Below are 26443 nucleotides of genomic sequence, written 5' to 3'. Positions count from 1 at the left end.
ACGGGCGGGGGTTCACAGTAGTTTCTCGCTGGCAGTTTGAGCTGCGGCAGAAAATTTGCTGCAGCTCAAACTTGCAGCCGGATACTTACTGTAAACCTCCGCCCATGTGAGTGTACCCTGTACGTTCACATTGGGGGGGAACACTTAGCTATTGCAAAACTACAACTCCCAGCATGCGCTGACAGACTGTAGGCACACTGGTTATGTATCACTGAGTTTGTGACCTAACTCAGTGTTTCACAACCAGTGTGCCTCCAGCTGTTGCAAACCGACAACTCCCAGCATTACGGTGCATGCTGGGAGTTGTAGTTTGCAACAGCTGGAGGCACACCGGTCGTGAAACACTGAGTTAGGTAAAAAAAAAACTGAGTTTCACAACCAGTGTGCCTTCAGCTGTTTCAAAACTACAACTCTCAGCAGTCACCGACAGCCAACGGGCATGCTGGGAGTTGTAGTTATGCAACCAGCAGATGCATCACTACAACTCCCAGCATGCACTTTAGCTGTTTGTGCAAGCTGGGGGTTGTAGTTATACAACAGCTGAAGGTACACTTTTCCATAGAAAGAATGTGCCTCCAGCTGTTGCAAAACTACAAGTCCCAGCATGCCCATAAGGGAATGCTGGGAGTTGTGGTGGTCTGCCTCCTGCTGTTGCATAACTACAGCTCCCAGCATGCCCTTTTTGCATGCTGGGAGCTGTTGCTAAGCAACAGCAGGAGGCTGTCACTCACCTCCAACTGCTGCTCCACGCCGCCGCACACAGGTCAGTCCGTCGTCGCCGCCGCTCCTGGGGCCCTGATCCCAACAGGGACGCCGGGGATCGGGGTCCCCAGCTGCCGGGGTCAACTTCCCGCTCACGTCCTCCGGAAGAGGGGCGGAGCGGGTTGCGGGAGTAACACCCGCAGCAGGTGCCCTGATTCAGCCCAGCGATCTGTGGCGATTCCGGGTAAATCGGGTCTCCGGTGACCCGGAATTACAGGCTGACGGCCCCGAACAGCCATAGCCAGCAGGGGTGAGGTGGCACTGGAGACCCGATTGACCCGGAATCACCGCAGATCGCTGGGCTGAATTGTCCAGCGATCTGCGGCCATCGCCGACATGGGGGGGACATAATGACCCCCCTGGGTGATATGCCGCGATGCCTGCTGAACGTCTTCAGCAGGCATCCTGCTCCGGTGCCCAACCGGCTAGCGGTGGGGACCGGATTTCCCACGGGCGTATGGATACGCCCTTGGTCCTTAAGGACTCGGAATGCAGGGCGTATCCATATGCCCTGTGTCCTGAAGAGGTTAATAAAACATTCTTCACAAAACTGCACCTTGTTTATATGCAGGTTGGGTGTGTTATTGCAGCTCAGTTCCATTGCAGGGAATGGAGGCAATATGTAACACCACCACACAACCTGAGGACAGGTATGGTGCAGCTCTGTTTTTCTGCTTACTGAACAATTTTCCTTTTCATTGCAAGATTTTAGAATTATTTTATAATATAGAGAGTTTAAATACAAAATGAAAAATAAGTCACCGTAAATTCTTAAATATGTGTACTCCAGTGAAAAACTTTTTTTTTTTTTTTAAATCAACTGGTGCCAGAAAGTTAAACAGATTTGTAAATTACTTCTATTAAAAAATCTTAATCCTTCCTGTACTCAGGGCCGGCGTTAAGGCGGGGCATCCTGGGCAATTGCCTAGGCCCCCCATCCAAAATCGCAGTAAAATCGCTGCGTTTTTTTTACCGCAAATCTGTGTAAAATGCAGTATTCGGGCCTAAGGCACTAACTCCTCCCCTGTCCTTACCATTCTGGAGGAGCGCTGCTTGCGCTCCACTTATCAGACGTCACCAAGTTCGGACCCCTCACATCCTGCTCGCGGCTCCACTGCTCAGGGTCCCGAGCGATCACTGCCAGCACTTCCCCCCCCCCCCCCCCCCCCCCCCCCCCTGCAGGGCTGAGGAGGCCAGAGGCTGCTGGGAGCCCCTGCTGTCATGACCCTGGCGCAGAAGTAAGGCAGTCTCTGCCAACCCGATCTCCAGCAATCATCTCCTGGGGGTAAGGAGAGGCTATTGTGTATTGTATGTGTGTATGTGTAGATTTGTATGATGTGTTTGTGTGTTTGTGTGTGTGTGTGTAAAATATATATAATGTGTGTGCGCATGATAGATTTTTGTGTATGTTGTGATCTGTGTATGTGTGTTAGATGTATATCTATGATGTGTGTATGAGGTTTGTTACAGTGTGTCACCCCACTAGTAAGGAGATTACATGAGGAGGAGGTTGTTACAGTGTGTCACCACAGTAGGGAGGAGGTTTGTTACAGTGTGTCTCCCCAGTAGTAAGGAGATTACATGAGGAGGAGGTTTGTTGCAGTGTGTCACCCCAGTAGTAGGGCAATTACATGAGAAGGTTTGTTACTGTGTGTCACCACAGTAGTAGGGCAATTACATGAGAAGGTTTGTTACAGTGTGTCACCCCACTAGTATGCTTATTACATGTGAAGGGGCTTGTAACAGTGTGTCACCCCATAGTAAGGTGGGAGTGAAGGGGTGACAAAATTAGCTTTTGCCTAGGGTTGCAAAAATAGTGGTGGGGGGGGGGGGGGGGGGGGGGGGGGGGGGGGGGGGGTGCAAAAAAAAAAAAATAGCTTGCCCAGGGTCCAATCAAATTTAAAGATGGCCCTGGCAGTATTGATAGTGCAAGTATCAGTGGCAGATCAGGAGGGGGGGGGGTGCAACGGAGCAATTGCGCCCCCCCCCCCCCCCCCCCCCCCGAGATAAATTTACCCCATCACTATTAAGGACATCCCTATGACCAATTAACTCTCTGTGGCCCTGCATTAACTTTAAAAAACGCAGGGGCCACCGGGAGAACGCACGCTGGGACATCCCGTGCTTGTGCCCATAGGAACGGAGGCGCGGAGCATCAAGCAGGAGGAAGCCCGCTGGCCAGCATGGTAAGTTGCCAGCAGCACGTCATCTTCAGTGTTCCGACCACTGCTCCTCCGGTCCCGGGACCTACTGCTATGGCCTATAAGCCAGGAGGAGCAGTGGTCGGAGCACTGAAGAGACATACAGCCTCCAGACATACACTGTATATGGTTGTAGGCTGTATGTCTGTGGGGGAATATACTGCCAACCTAAGGTGGGGGAGCTATACTGCCAACCTAATGTGGGGAATATACTGCCAAGCTAATGTGGGGGAACTATACTGCCAAACTAATGTGTGTGTGTGTGTGTGTGTGGGGGGGGAGACTGTGTTGAATCTCAGCTAATGTAAGTAAATGTGGTCACACATAGAGAAATCCAGCACAAATCAGTTCTTGCTCTTTGGGGGGGGTTTATTAAACCCTTAAAACAGCATTATAAAATGTATGGCTTTCTGTGACCCTGTGGTTTCCTGTGACCATACATTTTATGATGCCGTTTTGTGCTGGATTTCTCTACGTGTCCTTACAGGTTGCTGTTGCTCCACAGCTGTCCGTGCGCTTCGCTCTTGCAAAGAGGGGAGCTGAGCTGATCTATATATATGGGGTCACGTGGTGACCCTCCAAATTACCACAGCCACAAATTCATCCTGGATGGAATTATGTTTCTCATGTTGTAGTCACAGCCATTTGTGGTTTGCAGCACAGTCTCATTTACTTGCATTAGCCGAGATGCAGCACATTTCAGAGGGCGCAACATAGTGATCTTTGGTCACGCAATCTGGGGGCCCCCATTTTTTATTTTTGCCCAGGGCCACACTTAGTCTAAAACCGGCCCTGCCTGTACTTCTTAGCTGCTGAATACTACAGCGGAAACTCTTTTCTTTTTGAAACACAGAGCTGTCTGCTGACATCATGAGCACAGTGCTCTCTGCTGACATCTCTGTCCATTTTAGGAACTGTCCAGAACAGCATATGTTTGCTACGGGGATTTCCTTTTACTCTGGACAGTTCCTAAAATGGACAGAGATGTCAGCAGAGAGCACTGTGCTCATGATGTCAGCAGACAGCTCTGTGTTTCAAAAGGAAAAGAATTTCCGCTGTAGTATTCAGCAGCTAATAAGTACAGGAAGGATTAATATTTTTTAATAGAAGAAATTTACAAATCTGTTTCACTTTCTGGCACCAGTTGATTTAAAAAAAAAAAAAAGTTCTTCACCGGAGTACTCCTTTAACATACAAACTGGATTTCATTTTCTAATGACACTTACCCTTTAAAGGGGTTATCCACCATAAGGTGACTTTAGTACTTACCTGCTAGACAATAATGGACATGCTTGGGAAGGATCTGTGTTTGTCTTGTCTGTTTTTGGGAAATGGCTATTTCCTGTTGGAGTTCCCTACCTCCAACTATAAGTCCTAGGCTTGTAAGTGTGAGTACACTTTTCTCCCTCACACACATCAGTCGTCCCACCCTTTGCAGCACACCAGAGCTACAATTCCCTGCAGCCCTGTGGAGAATGATCTTCTTTCCACCCAGTGATCACTCAACCCATTGAAGTAGACAGGCTCCCTTTCAACACCTGACTGGTGATACAATGTCTTGGGCCGCACTGCAACCTTGGAAAACCTGAGATGACACTCATTTTGTATGCTGCTAAAAATAAACATTGTGGCAGAGATCACATAAGAATTGAGAACAGCCATCAAAAACAGGTACACACACTATATTATGATCTACACTAACTTTTCAGCCCCTGTACCTATAGCACAGTCAAATAAAACAAATTCCTGGAATACTCCTTTAACCCCTTAACGACGCAGGACGTATATTTACGCCCTGCGCCGGCTCCCGCGATATGAAGCAGGATCGCGCCGCGATCCCGCAACATATCGCGTCGGTCCCGGCACTCATCAACGGCCGGGACCCGTGGCTAATACCACACATCGCCGATCGCGGCGATGTGCGGTATTAACCCTTTAGAAGCGGCGGTCAAAGCTGACCGCCGCTTCTAAAGTGAAAGTGACCCGGCTGCTCAGTCGGGCTGTTCGGGACCGCCGCGGTTAAATCGCGGCGTCCCGAACAGCTGACAGGACACCTGGAGGGCCCTTACCTGCCTCCTCGGTGTCCGATCAGCGAATGACTGCTCCGTGCCTGAGATCCAGGCAGGAGCAGTCAAGCGCCGATAACACTGATCACAGGCGTGTTAATACATGCCTGTGATCAGTGTGTGCAGTGTTATAGGTCCCTATGGGACCTATAACACTGCAAAAAAAAAAAGTTAAAAAAATAACACAGTGTAAAAAAAAAAAATAAACGTATGTGGTATCGCTGCGTGCGTAAATGTCCGAACTATAAAAATATATCATTAATTAAACCGTACTGTCAATGGCGTACGCGCAAAAAAATTCCAAAGTCAAAAAAAGTGCATTTTTGGTCACTTTTTATACCATTAAAAAATGAATAAAAAGTGATCAAAAAGTCTGATCAAAACAAAATTCATACCGATAAACACTTCAGATCACGGCGCAAAAAATTAGTCCTCATACCGCCCTGTACGTGGAAAAATAAAAAAGTTATAGGGGTCAGAAGATGACCTTTTTAAATGTATAAATTTTCCTGCATGAAGTTATGATTTTTTCCAAAAGTGCGACAAAATCAAACCTATATAAGTAGGGTATCATTTTAACCGTATGGACCTACAGAATAATAAGGTGTATTTTTTACCGAAATATGCACTGCGTAGAAACGGAAGCCCCCAAAAGTTACAAAATGGCATTTTTTTTCTTCGATTTTGTCGCACAATGATTTTTTTTTTTCCGTTTCGCCGTGCATTTTTGGGTAAAATGACTAATAACACTGCAAAGTAGAATTGGCGACGCAAAAAATAAGCCATAATATGGATTTTTAGGTGGAAAATTGAAAGGGTTTTTAAAAGGTAAGGAGGAAAAAACGAAAGTGCAAAAAAACGGAAAAACCCTGAGTCCTTAAGAGGTTAAGTGAGCTAGTGACACTAATGTAACCTGTTTTTCTGGAAACATTGCTTGTATTTAAAAAATAACTTAAAATAACTTCCAGCTCGGAAATTCTGCCGCAACAGAACGAGGCACAACAGAATCCCATTGAAATCAATAGGACTCTGCTGCAACAAAAATTCTTCCATGTGAACATGGCCAATGCGCTTCAAGTCTACAGGACCCTTAGTTTTGGCAATATTAGTCTTGGCATTAACTGTCTTGTGTTATTTATCACTTGTTGGATGAAGCAATAAAGTTCCTTTTTAACTTCACCAAGAAGCTGGCTTATACTTTCTGCATTGTATGGCTGCATTCACATCTCGATTTTACACTATGGGTGCCGGATTCGGCTGGGGGAGGGGGAAACCGGGCTCTCCTGTTCCCCAGCCGGATCAGCGCTGAACTCCATTCACTTTAATGAGCCGACCGAAGTCAAACGGTGACTCCGGTCGGCTCATTTTTGACCCGTATCAGTTTTGTGACCAGACCTAAGACCGTAGTATACTACAGTTTTAGGTCCGGTCACAAAACTGGATACGGGTCAAAAATGAGCCGACCGGAGTCACCGTTTGACTCCGGTCAGCTGTGGGATCGGAAAAGCTAGCAAGGATGGCAAGCAGTATGCTTTCTTGCTTGCACAGTCACAAGCATATTGCAAGCTTGAAGGAAAGACCTATTCTTAGACCCTTGGTATAAAGCCAGAATAGGGGAATTTTTCCCCCTTCTGAGAAGGATACATTGGATTTTTATAGGGAGAAGCTACGCAGCCAGTTTGCCATGGCTTGTCAGCAACAAACTCCTGCCGAACGGGGGTCCACTCTGCACTCCCTGCAGAGTCCACGCTCACCTCCCTCTGCCAGAACTACTGCTGCAAGAGACAGGAGCAGCAACATCTTCACGTTGGAATACAAGATAACATTTTTACATCCTGTATTCACTTAAACAACCAGGTTGATGCATTCCTGAGCTGTGCCTTTCTCTGAAAGGCACCATGAGCCCAGTTCCCATGGTGTCACCGGATTAGACTATTGGCCAGAACTTTGCCAGTTTGCCATGGATGTTCTATTTAGCACACTAGGCTGCAGTGTCAGGCCTAAGTGAACAAAACTGTCTAGCAGCAACATGGAATTACTCTTGTTAGTTAAAATTAATCCGGCATGGATCAGTGAACAATTTTAAACTCCTGTGCTAGATGTCACTGATTACATAGTACAACTTAGACTACTACAACTCCCACCAGTCCAACACTGCCTGCTATTTGCTGGATACTACAAATCCCTCCAGTCCACCATTACCTGCTGTCCACTGGCTATTACAAGTTTCACCAGTCCACCACTGCCTGCTGTCCGCTGGCTACTACAACTCCCACCAGTCCACCATTACCTGCTGTCCACTGGCTATTACAAGTTTCACCAGTCCACCACTGCCTGCTGTCTGCTAGTTACTACAACAATCTCTCGTCCACCACAGCCTGTTGTCTGCTGGCTAAAACTAGCACCAGTTAATTGCCCTTGCTACTGCTACTACCAACCAGGCCTACACATACGCAACCCATGATTACCCAAAAAGGATATATTTTTTGTTGTTTCATACAAAAGCTATTTCTTCTTCACAGATAGCTTATATTGAAGCTGAAATGTACACCAGCTGGTGTACATTTCAAAACATGGTATACAGGCCAAGCACATTTTGTAGGATTCCTCCCTCTAATGCAGTGATGCAATCTACTATTTTAGTCTTGTAACTGACTTTTAAAATCCCTTTTTTAACCCCTTTCCAACTGATAAATTTTGACTCTTCACTTTTATTTTTATTCCTTCTTACTTTTTACTGACAGTAGTATGAGGGTTTATTTGTTGTGATACAAGTTTTACTTTTTACTGTCACCATTTATTTTATCATATATTGTATTATGAAGCCAGAATAAAATATTTTTAAGGAAAACAATTCCAACCATACCAAATTATAATTTTTTAACTATAGAAAAAAAAAAAATATATATATATATAAAATATTGTTCATTGACATATTCTGGCCCCTATAACCTTTTATTATTTTTACACCTTCAGTTCTGGAAAAAATTAACCCCTTAAGGACCGGGGTTTTTGCATTTTCGTTTTTTGCTCCTTGCCTTTAAAAAATCATAACTCTTTCAAATTTGCACCTAAAAATCCATATGATGGCTTATTTTTTGCGCCACCAATTCTATTTTGTAATGACATCATTCATTTTGCCCAAAAATCTACGGTGAAGCGGGAAAAAAAATCATTGTGCGACAAAATTGAAAGAAAAAACGCTGTTTTGTAACTTTTGGGGGCTTCCGTTTCTACGTAGTACATTTTTCGGTAAAAATTACACCTGATATGTATTCTGTAGGTCCATACAATTAAAATGATACCCTACTTATATAGGTTTGATTTTGTCGGACTTCTGGAAAAAATCATAACTACATGCAGGAAAATGAATACGTTTAAAATTGTCATCTTCTGACCCATATAACTTTTTTATTTTTCCGTGTATGGGGCGGTATGAGGGCTCATGTTTTGCGCCGTGATCTGAAGTTTTTAACGGTACCATATGCATTGATAGGACTTATTGATCGCTTTTTATTCATTTTTAAATGATATAAAAAGTGACCAAAAATGCACTATTTTGGACTTTGGAATTTTTTGGCGCGCACGCCATTGACCGAGTGGTTTAATTAATGATATATTTTTATAATTCGGACATTTCTGCACACGGTGATACCATATATGTTTGTTTTTTATTTTTATTTACAGTGTTTTTTTTTTTTTATTGGAAAAGGGGGGTGATTCAAACTTTTAATAGGGGAGGAGTTAAATGATCTTCACTTTTTTTTTTTTCACTTTTTTTTTTTTGCAGTGTTATAGGTCCCATAGGGACCTATAACACTGCACACACTGATCTTCTATGTTGATCACTGGTTTCTCATAAGAAACCAGTGATCAACGATTCTACCGCATGACTGCTCATGCCTGGATCTCAGGCACTGAGCAGTCATTCGGCGATCGGACAGCGAGGAGGCAGGAAGGGGCCCTCCCGCTGTCCTGTCAGCTGTTCGGGATGCCGCGATTAGCCGAGGCTATCCCGAACAGCCCGACTGAGCTAGCCGGAAACTTTCACTTTCACTTTTAGCCGCGCGGCTCAGCTCTGAGCGCGCGGCTAAAGAGTTAATAGCGGGCGGCGCCGCGATCGACGCTGCGCGCTATTAGAGGCGGGTCCCGGCTTCACTATGACGCCGGGCCCGCCGTGATATGACGCGGGGTTACTGTGTAACCCCGCGTTATATCAGAAGAGCAGGACCAAGGACGTACCGGTACGTCCTTGGTCCTTAAGGGGTTAAGAGACCACTGCTAAATTATCAGTTTTTCTGGTTTTACTATCTATAGGTATGCTTTTAAGTAAAATGAACAATTTTATTTTATTCTACTACGACTCCCAAGTTCAAAATAGAGTATTTATTTGTAGAAAATAGCAATTGGTCAAAATTACAAAAAAGCTGTATTTTTTTCAGACCTCAAATAATGCTAAGAAAACAAATTCATATTCAGTTTTCAACAACAAAATACTAATGTTTTAAAGGGGTATTCCAGGCAAAACCTTTTTTTTATATATATATCAACTGACTCCGGAAAGTTAGACAGATTTGTAAATTACTTCTATTAAAAAATCTTAATCCTTCCAATAGTTATTAGCTTCTGAAGTTTTCTGTCAAACTGCTCGATGATGTCACGTCATGGGAGCTGTGCATGATGGGAGAATATCCCATTAGACAGAAAACAACAACTCAACTTCAGAAGCTAATAACTATTGGAAGGATTAATATTTTTTAATAGAAGTCATTTACAAATCTGTTTAACTTTCAGGAGCCAGTTGATATATTAAAAAAAAAAAAAAAAAAAATTTTTGGCCTGGAATACCCCTTTAACTCATGAAGATTTCAGAAATCAATTTTTAGTTGAATAACCTTGAATTTTGCCACAGTCATGTGAAAGTGTACATGAAGGAGGACCTGATCAAGACCTTTTCATCACCTGCCCAATCTTCAGACCAGAACCCCATTGAAAACCTCTGGAATTGTACTTTGCAGTGACATCCTTAATTTTTCCATAAAATATGATGCAAACCTAGAAAAAAAAAATTCATATTTCAAACTGACTTTATTCTTTAGGTCAGTACAATTACCACGATACCTAATTTATATATATTTTTTATATGATTTAATAGTTTACATTTTTTTTTTTTTTAAAAGAGCATGCTTAAAATTGCCCTCTTCTTACCACTACCGATATATTGTTTTTCTCTCTATATAGAGCTGTGTTGGGGATAATTTTTTTTTTGTACCACAATCTGTAGTTTTTCTCAGTACTAACTTGGCCTATTTCTAGGATGTGATGTTACAAGAAATAAACTATTCTGGCTTTTTTGTTTGTCATTCACCGCACAGGATAAATAGTGTCATATTTCTAATTTCAGGCAATTCTGCACACAGTGATGACAAATAGGTTTCTTCTCACCATTTTTTTATTTGGAAAAAGGGGTGATGAGATAATTTTTTGTTATTTTTTTACTTATGAGCAATCACATATGAGCTTGTGTGAGCAATAGGAAAGCCCCAGCAGCTAAATAGGCCAAACAAAGGCCTCAGGGTGCATTGACAACAGATCTGTTGCCTGCGATTTCATTGCTGTTAGGGAATCCAAACCACAGCAGCATCTAAATGGTTAGATTACATTTTTCTTGGTGACCTTCTGCTCTTGAAAACATCTTGATGCCGCTGGTAATGGAGCGAGATCAAGTCCTGAGCCCTCTCCATACTCCCTTAACAGTCCCATGACGTGTATTTACACCATGGGTCATAAGGGGTTAAAGTCAATTGTACGTTATATTAACAGGTGCTAAATAGGATGATTCAACAGCATATAAAAGAATGAATCTTGCTGCTTGTACTGCATTATGCATAGGACTGAAAAATGTGACCGTCTTATTCGGATAGAATACAGACACAAACAGACCATGATAGATACCTCATTGAAAACCAATGGATCTATACATTTTAGATTGATCATTTTGCAAAAGACTATCTTAGATTTATAAATGTGATAAAATATTGACCAGCATTACTTACTCCTTTTATGCCCAGCCTTCATGAAAATTAAAGGGGTATTCCGGCTATAGACATCTTATCCCCTATCCAAAGGATAGGGGATAAGATGTCTAATCGGGGGGGCGCCCATGATCAGACATCTTATCCCCCTTTCCTAGGGATAAGATGTCTATGGCCGGAATACCCCTTTAAAGACTTTAATATACTTTCAGTAAATATGACAGTTATTTTCTCAAATACTCATACTTTTTTTTACTTTTTTTTTTATTTTTTTTATTTTTTTTTTTTTTTTCAGTTTCCAACAAATATGGCTTCTAGTGAAGACTACTACTCCCTTGTTAAGGGCATCAGAAATCTTGATTTTTCTGGGAGCAGCCTGCCATGCAAGCTTCTTCTGACCGGTGACACTGCATTCCCAGTGGTAGTAAGTCCTGAAAAACATGTCCTTATTGCTGCCTCCAAGTATGGAAAAGGTCGAATTGTGGTTATGGCTCATGAAGCATATCTAGATCATCCTCAATTCATGGATTTCATCAATAATGCAGTATCCTGGCTGAAACCTTCCTCTGAAAAAGTCATTGGTGTCGATACGAGCTTCACCAATTTGGAACAGACACTCACTGCCTCTGGACACAAGGTTAAGAAGGTCTCTGGTCTAACAGAAGATGTAGGAGTCCTTTGTACAACTGGATATGATGATAGTCAGGCAGTGGAAATTGTATCTTTTTTGAAAGAAGGAGGAGGTCTTCTTATTGGAGCTCGAGCCTGGCACTGGGCATACGAACACAAACCAGAAAATGCTCTGTTTCATTTTCCTGGAAATAAAATAACTTCTGTTGCTGGAGTGTATTTTACAGACCATTATGGGGAACAAGGAAATTTTAATCTGGGTGATCAAATGCCAATCACGCCATGGCACGACAAGTGAGTACATACAGTTCTTATTGAAAATATTATATTAGGGCATTCTCACACACCCTCTTTTCCACCCCACATATGCTGCCTTTCCACTACAACCAATTATGACCAACCATGGTCATCAGCTGAGACCCCTTTAATTACAAAATGTATATTTTGCCAATATTTACGGCCATGATTGTATATATACACACATATATCTTTTTTTTTTTTTTTTGTCCCGTTGCAATGATCTTCCCCATGAACCACACTGTTTCTGACATTCAGTATGTTTTAAGTGAAATATCTTCCCTTTTAACCCGTTAAGGACACAGGGCGTACAGGTATGCCCGACGTCCTGGTACTTAAGGACACAGGGCGTACCTGTACGCCCCGGAATTTCGGTCCAGCAGGCAATCTGTGCGAACCCCTGAGGGACAATTTGAGGCGATTCTGGGTCAATCAGGTACCCGGTGACCCAGAAAAAAAGGGTGATAGGTGCCCGACATGGCACCTATCACCATTTAGCAGCAGGAATGAGGTGGCACCGTTACCGGCCAACGAATCAGGACGCCTGCTGTGGGGATATCCCTAATGGTACCCGGTCCACCCCTACTCCGGACGGCGAGAGCGGGTGCCGGGGGTGGGGGCCCCCGATCTCCATCATCGGCAGGGGTCTTGGGCCCCTGGAGAAGAAACAGCAGCGGCAGGCAAGATTCGGTTTGTTCAGCAGCAGGCGGTAAGGCACAAAAGGGCATGCTGGGAATTGTCGTTATGCAACAGCAGAAGGCACAACTACAACTTCCAGTATGCCCTTTGGAAGTTTGTGCATGCTGGGGGTTGTAGTTATGCAACAGCTGGAGGCACATTTTTTCTATGAAAGTGTTCCTCTATCAACTGCATAACTACAACCCCCAGCATGCACAAACTACCAAAGGGCATGCTGGGAGTTGCAGTAGGGTGCCTCCAGCTGTTGCATAACTACAAGTCCCAGCATGCCCATCGGCTGTAAGTGCATGCTGAGAGTTGTAGTTTTGCAACAGCTGATGGCATACTGGTTGCGAAACACAGAGTTTGTTACCTACCTCAGTGTTTCGCAACCAGTGTGCCTCCAGCTGTTGCAAACTACAACTCCCAGCATGCACTGATAGACTGTACATGCTGGGAGCTGTAGTTTTGCAACAGCTGAAGGTACACTGGTTGCAAAACACTGAGTTAAGTAGCAAATTCTGTGTGCCTCCAGCTGTTGCATAACTACAAACCCCAGCATGCATGGGCAGCCAAAATGCATGCTGGGAGTGTTAGTAGTATGCCTCTAGCTGTTGCATAACTACAAGTCCCAGCATACAAGGACTGCCAAAGAGCATGCTGGGAGTTGCAGTCTTGCAACAGCTTGAGGTTTGCCCCCCCCCCCCACATTCACACGGGCGGCGGTTTACTGTGAATTTCTCGCTGAAAGTTTGAGATGCAGGAGCTCAAACTCCCAGCGGCAAACTTGCTGTAAACCCCCGCCTGTGTGAATGTACCCTAAAAATACTACACCAAAAATACTACATTACACAAAATAAAGGGTAAAACTCTACATATACCCCTACACAGTTGCCATCCCCCACCCACCCTCCAATAAAAATGAAAAACGTCTGGTACACCAGTGTTTCCAAAACGGAGCCTCCAGCTGCAACTGGGAGTTTTGCAACAGTTGGAGGCACCCTGTTTGGCAAACACTGCCGTAGGGTAATTTTGGTATCGGAGACAAGTGCAATTGAAAAGGTAAAGTTGGGGTCTACTCCAGAATGTCATTGTAAAAAAAATAAAAAATTTTACACTTACATGCTGGCGTTGCCCCATACTTTTCATTTTCACAAGAGGTAAAAGGAAAAATAGACCCCCAAAATTTGTAACACAATTTTTCCTGAGTATGGAAATACCCCATATGTGGACGTAAATTTCTCTGTGGGCACACAACAAGGCTCAGGAGTGAGAGCACCATATACATTTGAGGTGATTTGCACAGGGGTGGCTGATCGTTACAGCGGTTCTGACATAAACGCAAAAAAAAAACACCCACATGTGACCCCCATTTTGGAAACTACAACTCTCACGGAATGAGCCATAACACCTCACAGATGTTTGAAGAATTTTCGTTACATTTGGACTTGAAAAACATTGAAAAAATGTTTTATTTTTTCACTAAAATGCTGGTGTTATCCCAAATGTTATATTTTCACAAGGGGTAATAGGGAAAAAGCCCCCCAAAATTTGTAAAACCATTTCTTCTGTGTATATAAATACCCCTTGTGTGGACGTAAAGTGCTCTACGGCATATAACAATGCTCAGAAGAGAAGGAGCGCCATTGGGCTTTTGGGGAGAGAATGTGTCTGGAATTGAAGGCCATGTGTGTTTACAAAGCCCCCATGGTGCCAGAACAGTGGACCCCCCCCCCCCCCCCCAATGTGACCCCATGTTGGAAACTACACCCCTCAAGGAATCTAACAAGGGGTGCAGTGAGTATTTACACCCCACTGGTGTCTGACAAATCTTTTGAACAATGGTCAATAAAAATAAAAAAATGTGTTTTTCATTTGCACAGCCCACTGTTCCAAAAATCTGTCAAACGCCAGTGGGATGTAAATGATCACTGCACCCCTTATTAAATTCTGTAAGGGGTGTAGTTTCCAAAATGGGGTCGCATGTGGGGGGGATCCACTGTTCTGGCACCATGGGGACTTTGTAAACGCACATGGCCCCTGATTTCCATTCCAAACAAATTCTCTCTCCAAAAGCCCAATGGCGCTCCTTCTCTTCTGAGCATTGTAGTATGCCTGCAAAGCACTTTGCATCCACATTTCCATACTCAGAAGAAATGGGGGTAAAATTTGGGGAGGCTTTTTCTCCTATTACCCCTTGTGAAAATGAAAAATTTGGAGTAACACCAGCATTTTTGTGAAAGTTTTTCCTTTTCACGTCCAACTTTAGCAGAAATCTGTCAAACACCTGTGGGGCGTTAAGGCTCACTGCACCCCTTGTTACGTTCCTTGAGGGATGTTGTTTCCCAAATAGTGTGCCATGTAGGGCTTTTTTTGCTGTTCTGGACTAAATGTGACATGCCCCCCAAAAACCATTTCAGCAAAATTTGCTTTCCAAAAGCCAAATGTGATTCCTTCTCTTCTGAGCATTGTAGTGCGCCCGCAGTGCACTTGATGTCCACACATATGGGGTATTTCCATAATTTTAGTAAAAAAATAAAATAAATAAAAAATCATTTACACATTCAACTTTAATGAAAAGTTGTCAACAAACACCTGTGGTGTGTTAAGGCTCACTGGACCCCTTACTACGTTGCTTGAGGGGTGTAGTTTCCAAAATAGTATACCACCTGGGTTTTTTGTGCTGTTCTGGCACCATAGGGGCTTCCTAAATGTGACATGCTCCCCAAATACCAGAAAAACTCACTCTCCAAAATCCCATTGTCACTCCTTCCCTTCTGAGCCTTGTAGTGCACATGCAGAGCACTTGACATACACATATGAGATATTTCCTTACTCGAGAGAAATTGGGTCTCAAATTTTAGGGGATTTACCGTATATACTCGAGTATAAGCCGACCCGAGTATAAGCCGAGACCCCTAATTTCAACCCAAAATCCCAGGAAAAGTTATTGACTAGAGTATAAGCCTAGGGTGGGAAATACATCATCCCCCCCCCCTGTCATCATCCAGACCCGTCATTAACATCCTCATCATCATCACAGCCTGTCGTCATCCAGACACTCATCATCATCATCACCTGTCATCATCCCCTTGTCATCATCCCACACATCCCCCCCCCCCCCCTTCATCATCCCCTTGTCATCATCCCCACCCCCTTCATCATCCCCTTGTAATCATCCCACCCCCCCCCTTGTCATCATCCCCACCCCCCTTCATCATCCCACACCCCCCCCTTCATCATCCTCTTCTCATCATCCGCCCTCAGTGGTCTTCAACCTGCGGACCTCCAGAGGTTTCAAAACTACAACTCCCAGCAAGCCCGGGCAGCGATCGACTGTCCGGGCTTGCTGGGAGATGTAGTTTCGAAACCTCCGGAGGTCCGCAGGTTGAAGACCACTGCGGCCTTCGACATCCTCCAGCCCCCTCTCACCCCCTTTTGTTCTGTACAGTACTCAACTCCGCTCAGCGCTGGTCCGGTGCTGCAGGGCTGTCCGGTGAGTAGGTCGTCCGGTGGGATAGTGGTTCCGGGCTGCTATCTTCACTGGGGGCGCCTCTTCTCCGCACTTCCGGCCCGGAATAGAGGCGTTGCCTTGACAATGAGGCAGAAGTACGTTGGCAATGAACGTACCTCTGCGTCGTTGTCAAGGCAACGTGACTATTCTGGGGCCGGGCCCGAAGCGCTTAGAGGCCTCCCCGGTGAAGATTGCAGCCTGGAACCACTATCCCACCGGACCACCTCCTCTCCGGACAGTCCTGCAGCACCGGACCAGCGCCGAGCGGAGGTGAGTACTGTACAGAACTAAAGGGGGGTGAGAGGGGGCTGGATGATGTTGAAGGCCGCAGTGGTCTTCAACCTGCGGACCTCCGGAGGTTTCAAAACTACAACTCCCAGCAAGCCCAGACAGCCGATGGCTGCCCGGGCTTGCTGGGAGTTGTATTTTGAAACCTCTGGAGGTCCGCAGGTTGAAGACCACTGCGGGTCGAGAGTTCACTCGAGTATAAGCCGAGGGGGGGGGGGGGGGGGGGGGGGGGTGTTTTCAGCACGAAAAATCGTGCTGAAAAACTCTGCTTATACTCGAGTATATACGGTATCTCCTTTTACCCCCTTGTAAAAATTCAAAAACTGGGTTTACAAGAACATGCATGTAAAAGACGAAGATTTAGAATTTTCCCCTTCACTTTGCTGCTATTCCTGTGAAACACCTAAAGGGTTAACACACTTTCTGAATGTCATTTTGAATAAGTTCAGGGTGCAGTTTTTCTAATGGGGTAATTTATGGGGTATTTCTAATATTAAGGCCCTTCAAATCCACTTTAAAACTGAACTGGTTCCTGAAAAATTCCGATTTTAAAAAATTGTTAGAACAATTTGAAAATTGCTGCTGAACTTTGAAGCCCTCTGTCGTCCAAAAATAAAAATGTCAACTTTATGATGCAAATATAAAGTAGATATATTGTATATGTGAATCAATATATAATTTATTTGGTATGTCTATTTTCTTTATAAGCAGAGAGTTTGAGTTAAAAATTGAATGCAAAATTTTCAAATTTTTCATCAAATTTTGGAATTTTTCACCAAGAAATTATACCAATATTGAAGAAAATTTACCACTGACATAAAGTAGAATATGTCACGAAAAAACTATTTCGGAATCAGATTGAAAAGTAAAAGCATTCCAGAGTTATTAATGCTTAAAGTGACAGTAGTCAGATTTGCAAAAAAAAACCAAAAACGCTCTGGTCCTTAAGGTGAAAATGGGCTGTGTCCTTAAGGGGTTAACCTGTGTGGAAGTAGAAAAAGAAAAGGCCCAAAGGAGGCACCTTGTGCATTACCCTAAAAAAAAATAACACAGATGTGGGAGTAGATGCAGAGTCTATAAATTTGCCACTCACCTGGAGTGTAAAGTATATACGCATATAACCTGATGCAGAGGTACAATAGATAGGGGATTTAGTGCAAGCTCGCAGGTCTCAGGATAGAACCAAATGGAAATCATAAATTGGAACTGGGTATGGCAAAGAGAAAATGACCTCCATAAAGGCACCCAGGTATCCAAGTAAATGTCACAACCAGGTCATGGGAGTGAATTCCAGCTTCAAATTTATTGAGTTGCAGCACAATGACGCATTTCAGGGTATACAAACCCCTTCATCAGTTTGGCAGATTAATACAATAACACAAACACACTGGCCCTCATTTACTATTGCAAACCCATCTGTCTGTGCCAGATTGTGCACCAGAATTTGCGCCAAATTTTGAAAAACCCCGACTGACTCTCCATTTTGCTAAAAGAACCCGAAAAAGGGGCGTGTCCGTCAGGAAAGGGGGCGTGGGCTCCTAAAAGGGGCGTGTTTCTGACATTTTCACAAAAACCCAACATATTAACTAAGGTTTCCACATAAAATGTGGTGGATTTTGAGCTGAGGAAAACCAGACAGATCAGGGCATGTGTAAAAAAAAAAAAAAAAAAAAAAAAAAAAAAAAAAAAAAAAATTTTTAAAAATTAAAAAAAAAAGTGTAGGGAAACATTAGGAAATACTGTGGAAAATAAATTGTAGGTATTATTTAAAACTCACAAAGAAACCTACATTACACTCTTAGTAAATAAGGGCCACTGACTTTATATATGCACACTAAGGCTAGGTTTCCACTGGTTTTTCTTTGGCAAAAATGCCGATAAAAACGCCCATTCTGTCACATGGCTAGATGTTAGCTGCATGTCAATAGGGAACTGCAAAATGACATATCCACTTGGCGTCTTTCAGTTTGGCTTTTTTTTTTGTTATTTTTTTTTTATTTATTTTTTTTATCCTTTTGGCGTTTTTCAGCTATTTTTGGCTCTTTTGGCAGCTTTTCAAAAACAACCTCTTGTTGAAACTTTGGCATTTTTTTAAGGTAAATCTTGGTGTTTTCCTCCCATAGAAGTCAATGGGAGTGAAAAAACGCCAAGAAAAACACCATGTGGGTTTTAACTTTTGGCATCTTTGCCAACATTTTTTATTCTTTTTTGGACTTCGAAAATTTATAAAAAAGATACAGTAGTGATGTATGTTTTTTTTTTTTATTTTTATTTTTTTTTTATAAAGAAATATTTATTACATTTTTAACATTTTTTTTAGGTAGTACTACTACTTCCAGCATGGAGCACACTGTTCCATGATGGAGTGGTAGTACCTGTACTAATTGACCGATCGCCCATTGTCTGTTGCGATCCTTCTGTATCATTTATAGATGCGGCCGGCCGCTCTTCTATGGTCCCCTGCACTGGCGTATATATACACCTATTCATATTTCCCGCAGAGAGCTGTGATTGGCCAGATGGTTCCCGCCAATCCCAGCTCTCTGTGGGAAACATGAATAAGTGTATATATACGTTGGTGCAGGGGACAATAGAAGAGCAGCCGGCCTCATCTATACATTATACAGGAGGATTACAGCAGGTGTCAGGAGTGACAATCGCTGCGATCTGTCTATTAATGAAGGTACTACAGCTCCCAGCAGAGTGTGCGCCATGTTAGGAGTAGTAGTACCTGCAGTTAAGGACAGATCACAGCGGGTATCACTCCTGACACCCGATGCAATCATCCTATCTATTGCAGAGGTGCGGAGCAGCTCTGTACAGCGCTCGCATCTCTGCACTGCACTCCAACCAGTGATGTGAATCGAACATCACTCATTCATATTTCCCTCTGAGAGCTGTGATTGGCTGCAACCATCCATCCAATTCCCACTCTGGGCGGAAGATATGATTGAGTGAGGTGAATATCTATTCACATCACTGGCCGGCCGGAGTACAGAGCAGAGATGGGAGCGCTGTATAGAGCCGCCTAGCATCTCTGCAATAGATGGGACGATCGCATTGGGTGTCAGGAGTGACACCCGGGGAGATCTTTCTATTAGTACAGGTACTACTACTCCCATCATGGAACAGTCTGTTCCATGCTGGGAGTAGTAGTACTACCAAAAAATAGAGGGGAAAAAAGTGAAACACACACACACACACTTTATAAAAAAAAATAAAAATAAAAATAAAAAAATAAAATTTCGCTATAAATTGCATTTGATAAATTTTTTTTTACCATCCCTACTGCATCTTTTTTTTTTTTTTTTTTTTTGGTACCCAACAAATTTAGAAGAAAACGCCAAAGGGGCCAAAAATGCAATTCCCACTGAAAGGCAAAAACGCCAGAAAAACTGAAAACGTGGGAAAAACCTGTGGCAGTTTTTCTGGCATTTTTGCTGGCATTTTTTAAGTGTCAAAAATAAACAAGTGGAAACCTAGCCTCATAAAAACAAAACCGGGGCAGAGTCAGAGGTCAGAATGCCAAACACAAAAATTTATGCACAAATCTTCATCTAAAATACATTCATAGATTGAAGTAGATTGTCCGACTATTATAAATATCTCCAAAACTTAGCGAGATTGAAGAAACAGCAATTATATTGAGAGATTTATCAAGACCTGTCCAGAGGAAAAGTTACTGAGTTGCCCATAGCAACCAATCAGATTGCTGCTTTCATTTTTCAAAAGCCTTTTCAAAAATGAAAGAAGCGATCTGATTGGTTGCTATGGCAACTCAACAAATTTTCCTTTGGACAGGTTTTGATAAATCTCCCCCATAATGTATTTGGGAAGCAGCATATTATAGAAGTCTGTACTCTGTCCGGTTCGGGGCTTGGTCCACAATATGTGAGGTTCTTTCTGCCGTGCGCTCTATGGCTTGTCAACAAAGAGAAGCATGCCATCGCTCTGATGTAAACAGAGCGGAGCGGCGTGCAGGTTGCTACAGACGTGTCGCTAAGGAATGCGTCTTGATGTTAGAGAGAGTTCAGAGTGGGCAGTCTGCGCATCTGAGAGGGAAATGTAGAACCGAGACGACAAGCAGAAGAACGACTGTAATTCTAATAGGAATAACCTAAAGAAAAAAGGAGACTATAATATGTACAGCAGGTTAGTAAATAGTAGGAGTATGTTGTGACAATATATAATAGTAAAGCTGGCTTAGGACCGCAATTTTCTAGAAGGAACATAAAATAAATACCATCTTTGTGATGATGATGATGATGATGATGATGATGATGATGATGATGAAACCGTGTATATAGGCAGTTTATGACAGACCAAAAATCAGACTGTTTAAAAAGGGGATATAATTGATATTTATACTAAATAAATATCTATAATAAAAATAATAATAAATAAATAAATAAGGGGGGCATAGCCTATATAAAAATTGTTAGATAGTACATGTATAAAATTAACATAATATAATATAGTATAATATAAGGGATATTTAATTGTATGAAAAAGTGTGTTAAAAATTGTAAAAAAAAATAGTAACCAAGATAAGCAGGTAAAGATTCGACCAGGAAAGGTACCTTTAGGACATATTAAAAATTATTGGAATAATTGCTAGTATAGGACAATAAAAACTATTAGTATTATTATAATCTAAATACACAAATGTATATCTATATACATCCATAAAACATCACAGATTGCTCTCAATAAATTCATTTAAGCCCCAGGGCTGTAAGGTGTGCAATTTATATATCCAGAAATTCTCACATTTTCTAAGGTTGTTGTAACGTTGTGGGATATCTTTATCAATATGCTCTATAGCTATAATTTTGAAATCTGCGTGATCACCATCATTGTCTGTGGAAGTATGACGTTAAACACTGAGTAGTTGATGTCTCAACATAACATTGCTGCAGTGTTTATTGATGCGATTTCTAAGGCACTGTGTAGTATGGCCTACGTATTGTAACCTGCAGGTGCACTATAACAGATATATCACATATTTGGAGTCACAAGATATGTGGGATTTGATAGTGAACACTTCTTTGGTGACTTGTGAGTGAAATTCTTGCATCTTATGCAATATATTAGAGCAGCACTTACAGCGCATGTGGTTGCACCATTTTTCTGAAGGAAGGTAAAAGATGAATTGGATCTTGTTGCTTTGAGATTGCTCGGAGCTAGTATGTTTTTAAGGGAGCGTGCTCGTATAAATGTAACCTGTGGTTTTGGTGGGATCTCTGTAGGTATGGGTCGTTTAGTAGAATGTGCCAGTGTTTGGCTAATCTATAGATTTAATATCCTTATTGTTGCTAGAATAGGTAGTAATAAAATTACAACCCCATGTTTCCCATGATGTGTCCCCCATGGGAGTCTCGGTGGTTTTAGATAAACATTCTTTTTGTGTGAGTTTATTGGCTCGGGTTCTGGCAGCTGCTATTAGTTTATATGGATATTTTTTAGCATGAAATCTATTAGTAAGCAAAGTGCTTTCTTACGCCGTAACAGTTTTTTTTTAGGATCAGATTATGTCAAACAAAGCACTTTGCTTACTAATAGATTTCATGCAAAAAAGAAAATACCCAAATAAACTAATAGCAGCTGCCAGAACCCGAGCCAATAAACTCACACTAAAAGAATGTTTATCTAAAACCACCGAGACTTCCATGGGGGACACATCATGTGAAACATAGGGTTGCAATTTAATTACTACCTATTCTAGCAACAATAAGGATATTAAATCTATATTAGCCAAACACTGGCACATTCTACTAAATTACCCATACCTACAGACAGAGCTTCCACCAAAACTACAGGTTACATTTATACGAGCACGCTCCCTCAAAAACATACTAGCTCATAAGCAATCTCAAAGCAACAAGATCCAATTAATCTTTTACTTTCCTTCAGAAAAATGGCTGCTATAGGTGCAACCACACGTGCTGTACAGTGGTCACTCAACATACGATGGTAATTTGTTCCAAACGAGCCATCGTTTGTCGAATCCATCGTATGTTGAGGGATTCATGCAATGTAAAGTATAGGAAGCTGTACTCACCTGTCCCCGCCACTCCGGACCGCGTCCCGCCGCTCCCGATGGTGACCCCGGTCCTCTGCTGGGCTCTCCTGGTCTTCTCCGGTCCTCCGCTGTCTTCTGCAAGGCCTTACTGGGCCTGAGTAGCGACATCATTATGCCGCTGCATACGCCGTTCCTATTGGATGACGGGACGGCGTGCGCAACAGCGTATTGACGTCACCGGAGAGGGCCGAGAAGACACCGGAGGACCAGCGCTGGACCCGAAGGGCACCCCGGAGCATCGTGGAGGGGTAAGTAATACTCACCGCACCACACGGGGAACATTAAGCTGCTATCCGGCAGCAGCTTAAGCATTTTGCGCTGCCGGATAGCACTTAATGCGATGGCCCCGACATAAAAAAGCATCGTATGTCGATGCTGACATCAACTTGGAATGGCCTCTGAGAGGCCATTGTATGCCGATTTGATCATATGTCGGGGCCATCGTAGGTCGGGGGGTCACTGTATGTGCTGCTCCAATATACAGTGATGCCTCAACTTACAATGGCCTCAACATACAATAGTTTCAGCATACAATGTTCTTTTCTAGACCATTGTAACTTGAAACCAGACTCAACATACAATGCTACGAACAGTCCAGATCTGTGAAACGTGTTAATGGCTGGAAGAACTGACCAATTAGAATGGACATTTTACTGGTAAAACACCTGTATTACTGAAGTGCCTGCACTGACTGGCTGTCTGGTAGCGCCTCCTACAGTACAGTGAGGTATTACATGTTCTGTACTACTCTTCACCTGTGCCACAGTTAGCTGCTCCTTTGGATGCCAGATGAGGGTGGCTCTATTTTACATTTTTAGGACGTTGCGTGTACTGTACAGGACCCTGAAGAAGCCTCCGTCCTCTACATATACAGTGATTTACAACTCCCAGCAGATCTTTCTTACTTTTATATGTAAGGACTTGCTTTATCTATATTAGTCATCTACTTATTTTTCTATAATCCTCACTTTTTCCTATTTTTGGATGACATTTTGGTGCTTCAGAACCAATTACCAGGTTTCCATTGAGTTATGATCTCAACATACAATGGTATCAACATACAATGGTCGTCCTGGAACCAATTAATATTGTAACTTGAGGGACCACTGTATTACATAAGATGCAAGAATTTCACTCACAAGTCACCAAAAAAAGTGTTCACTATCAAATCCCACATATCTTGTGACTCCAAATATGTGATATATCTGTTATAGTGCACCTGCAGCTTACAATACGTAGGTCGTACTACACAGTGCCTTAGAAATCGCATCAATAAACACTGCAGCAATGTAATGTTGAGACATCAACTACAGTGTGTAACGTCATGCTTCCACACACCATGATGGTGATCTTTCAGATTTCAAAATTATAGCTATAGAGCATATTGATAAAGATATCCCCACAACGTTACATCAACCTTACAAAACGTGAGAATTTCTGGATATATAAATTGCACACCTTACTGCCCTGGGGCTTAAATGAATTTATTGAGAGCGCTATATATATATATATATATATATATATATATATATATATATATATATATATATATATATATATTATATAGTGTATTTAGATTCTAATTATTTATTATTATTGTTGTTGTTTTTATTATCCCATACTAGTAATTTTTCCAATAATTTTTAATGTGCCCTAAAGGTACCTTTCCCGGTCGAATCTTTACCTGATTACCTTGGTTACTATTTTTTTCAATTTTTAACACACTTTTTCATACAATTAAATACCCCTTTATATTATACTATATTATATTATGTTAATTTTAGACATGTACTGTCTAACAATTTTTATATAGGCTATGCCCCCCTTTTTTATTTATTATTTTTATTATTGATATTTATTAGTATAAATATCTATTATACCCCTTTTTAAACAGTCGTTAACTGCTTTAAACAGTTTTTTTGGTCTTTCATAAACTGCCTATATACACTGTTTCATCAATCATCTTCATCTTCATCTTCATCTTCATCTTCATCTTCATCTTCATCTTCATCTTCATCTTCATCTTCATCTTCATCTTCATCTTCATCTTCATCTTCATCTTCATCTTCATCTTCATCTTCATCTTCATCTTCATCTTCATCTTCATCTTCATCTTCATCTTCATCTTCATCTTCATCTTCATCTTCATCTTCATCTTCATCTTCATCTTCATCTTCATCTTCATCTTCATCTTCATCTTCATCTTCATCTTCATCTTCATCTTCATCTTCATCTTCATCTTCATCTTCATCTTCATCTTCATCTTCATCTTCATCTTCATCTTCATCTTCATCTTCATCTTCATCTTCATCTTCATCTTCATCTTCATCTTCATCTTCATCTTCATCTTCATCTTCATCTTCATCTTCATCTTCATCTTCATCTTCATCTTCATCTTCATCTTCATCTTCATCTTCATCTTCATCTTCATCTTCATCTTCATCTTCATCTTCATCTTCATCTTCATCTTCATCTTCATCTTCATCTTCATCTTCATCTTCATCTTCATCTTCATCTTCATCTTCATCTTCATCTTCATCTTCATCTTCATCTTCATCTTCATCTTCATCTTCATCTTCATCTTCATCTTCATCTTCATCTTCATCTTCATCTTCATCTTCATCTTCATCTTCATCTTCATCTTCATCTTCATCTTCATCTTCATCTTCATCTTCATCTTCATCTTCATCTTCATCTTCATCTTCATCTTCATCTTCATCTTCATCTTCATCTTCATCTTCATCTTCATCTTCATCTTCATCTTCATCTTCATCTTCATCTTCATCTTCATCTTCATCTTCATCTTCATCTTCATCTTCATCTTCATCTTCATCTTCATCTTCATCTTCATCTTCATCTTCATCTTCATCTTCATCTTCATCTTCATCTTCATCTTCATCTTCATCTTCATCTTCATCTTCATCTTCATCTTCATCTTCATCTTCATCTTCATCTTCATCTTCATCTTCATCTTCATCTTCATCTTCATCTTCATCTTCATCTTCATCTTCATCTTCATCTTCATCTTCATCTTCATCTTCATCTTCATCTTCATCTTCATCTTCATCTTCATCTTCATCTTCATCTTCATCTTCATCTTCATCTTCATCTTCATCTTCATCTTCATCTTCATCTTCATCTTCATCTTCATCTTCATCTTTCACATCCATCCAGAAAATTGCGGTCCTAAGCCAGCTTTACTATCATATTGTCACAACATACTCCTACTATTTACTAACCTACATATTATAGTCTCCTTTTTTCTTTAGGTTATTCCTATTAGAATTACAGTCGTTCTTCTGCTTGTCGTCTCGGTTCTACATTTCCCTCTCAGATGCGCAGACTGCCCACTCTGAACTCTCTCTAACATCAAGACGCATTCCTTAGCGACACGTCTGTAGCAACCTGCACGCCGCTCCGCTCTGTTTACATCAGAGCGATGGCATGCTTCTCTTTGTTGACAAGCCATAGAGCGCACGGCAGAAAGAACCTCACATATTGTGGACCAAGCCCCGAACCGGACGGAGTACAGACCTATTATATAATATACTGCTTCCCAAATACATTATGATCGCTGTTTCTTCAATTTCGCTAAATTCCGGAGATATTTATCACTTCAATCTATGAATGTATTTTAGATGAAGATTTGTGCATAATTATTTGTATTTAGTATCCTGACCTCTGACCTTGCCACCATTTTGTTTTATTAGTGTGCATATATCAAGCCAATGTGTTTGTGTTTATTGTATTAATCTGCTAATCTGATGAAAGGGTTTGGATACCCTGAAATGCGTCATTGTGCTGCAACTCAATAAACTTGAAGCTTGAATTCACTCCCATGACCTGGTTGTGACGTTTCCTTGGATACCTGGGCGCCTTTATGGAGGTCA

At 42.0% G+C, this 26443-nt stretch overlaps 1 protein-coding gene and 1 long non-coding RNA gene across 6 annotated transcripts in view; one reads left to right on the top strand and one right to left on the bottom strand.

Annotated features, from left to right (window-relative positions):
• The window catches only part of LOC130368774 (TRPM8 channel-associated factor homolog), a 78217-nt gene that overhangs the window by 25473 nt on the left and 26301 nt on the right, over positions 1-26443 (top strand). For 3 of the 5 annotated variants that reach the window (XM_056572976.1, XM_056572975.1, XM_056572978.1), the window contains exon 2: positions 11360-11988. In XM_056572976.1, coding sequence (XP_056428951.1) covers positions 11372-11988 — 617 coding nt within the window. In that variant the 5' untranslated portion in view covers positions 11360-11371. Of the gene's footprint in view, positions 1-741; positions 764-2928; positions 2949-11359; positions 11989-26443 lie in introns of those variants that run through there. The other 2 variants (XM_056572977.1, XM_056572974.1) reach the window with 2 other exon arrangements.
• LOC130368778 (uncharacterized) overlaps positions 11742-26443 on the bottom strand; it is a 47504-nt gene continuing 32802 nt past the window's right edge. Inside the window, exon 3 of the long non-coding RNA XR_008892566.1 lies at positions 11742-11879. This is a non-coding gene — a long non-coding RNA (uncharacterized LOC130368778). The remainder of the gene's footprint in view (positions 11880-26443) is intronic.

This window comes from Hyla sarda, chromosome 4, assembly GCF_029499605.1.
Source record: "Hyla sarda isolate aHylSar1 chromosome 4, aHylSar1.hap1, whole genome shotgun sequence".
NCBI classification, from domain to species: Eukaryota; Metazoa; Chordata; class Amphibia; order Anura; family Hylidae; genus Hyla; species Hyla sarda.
The sequence above is the reverse complement of the archived record's forward strand: the minus strand, read 5'-3'. Positions and strand labels throughout refer to the sequence as shown.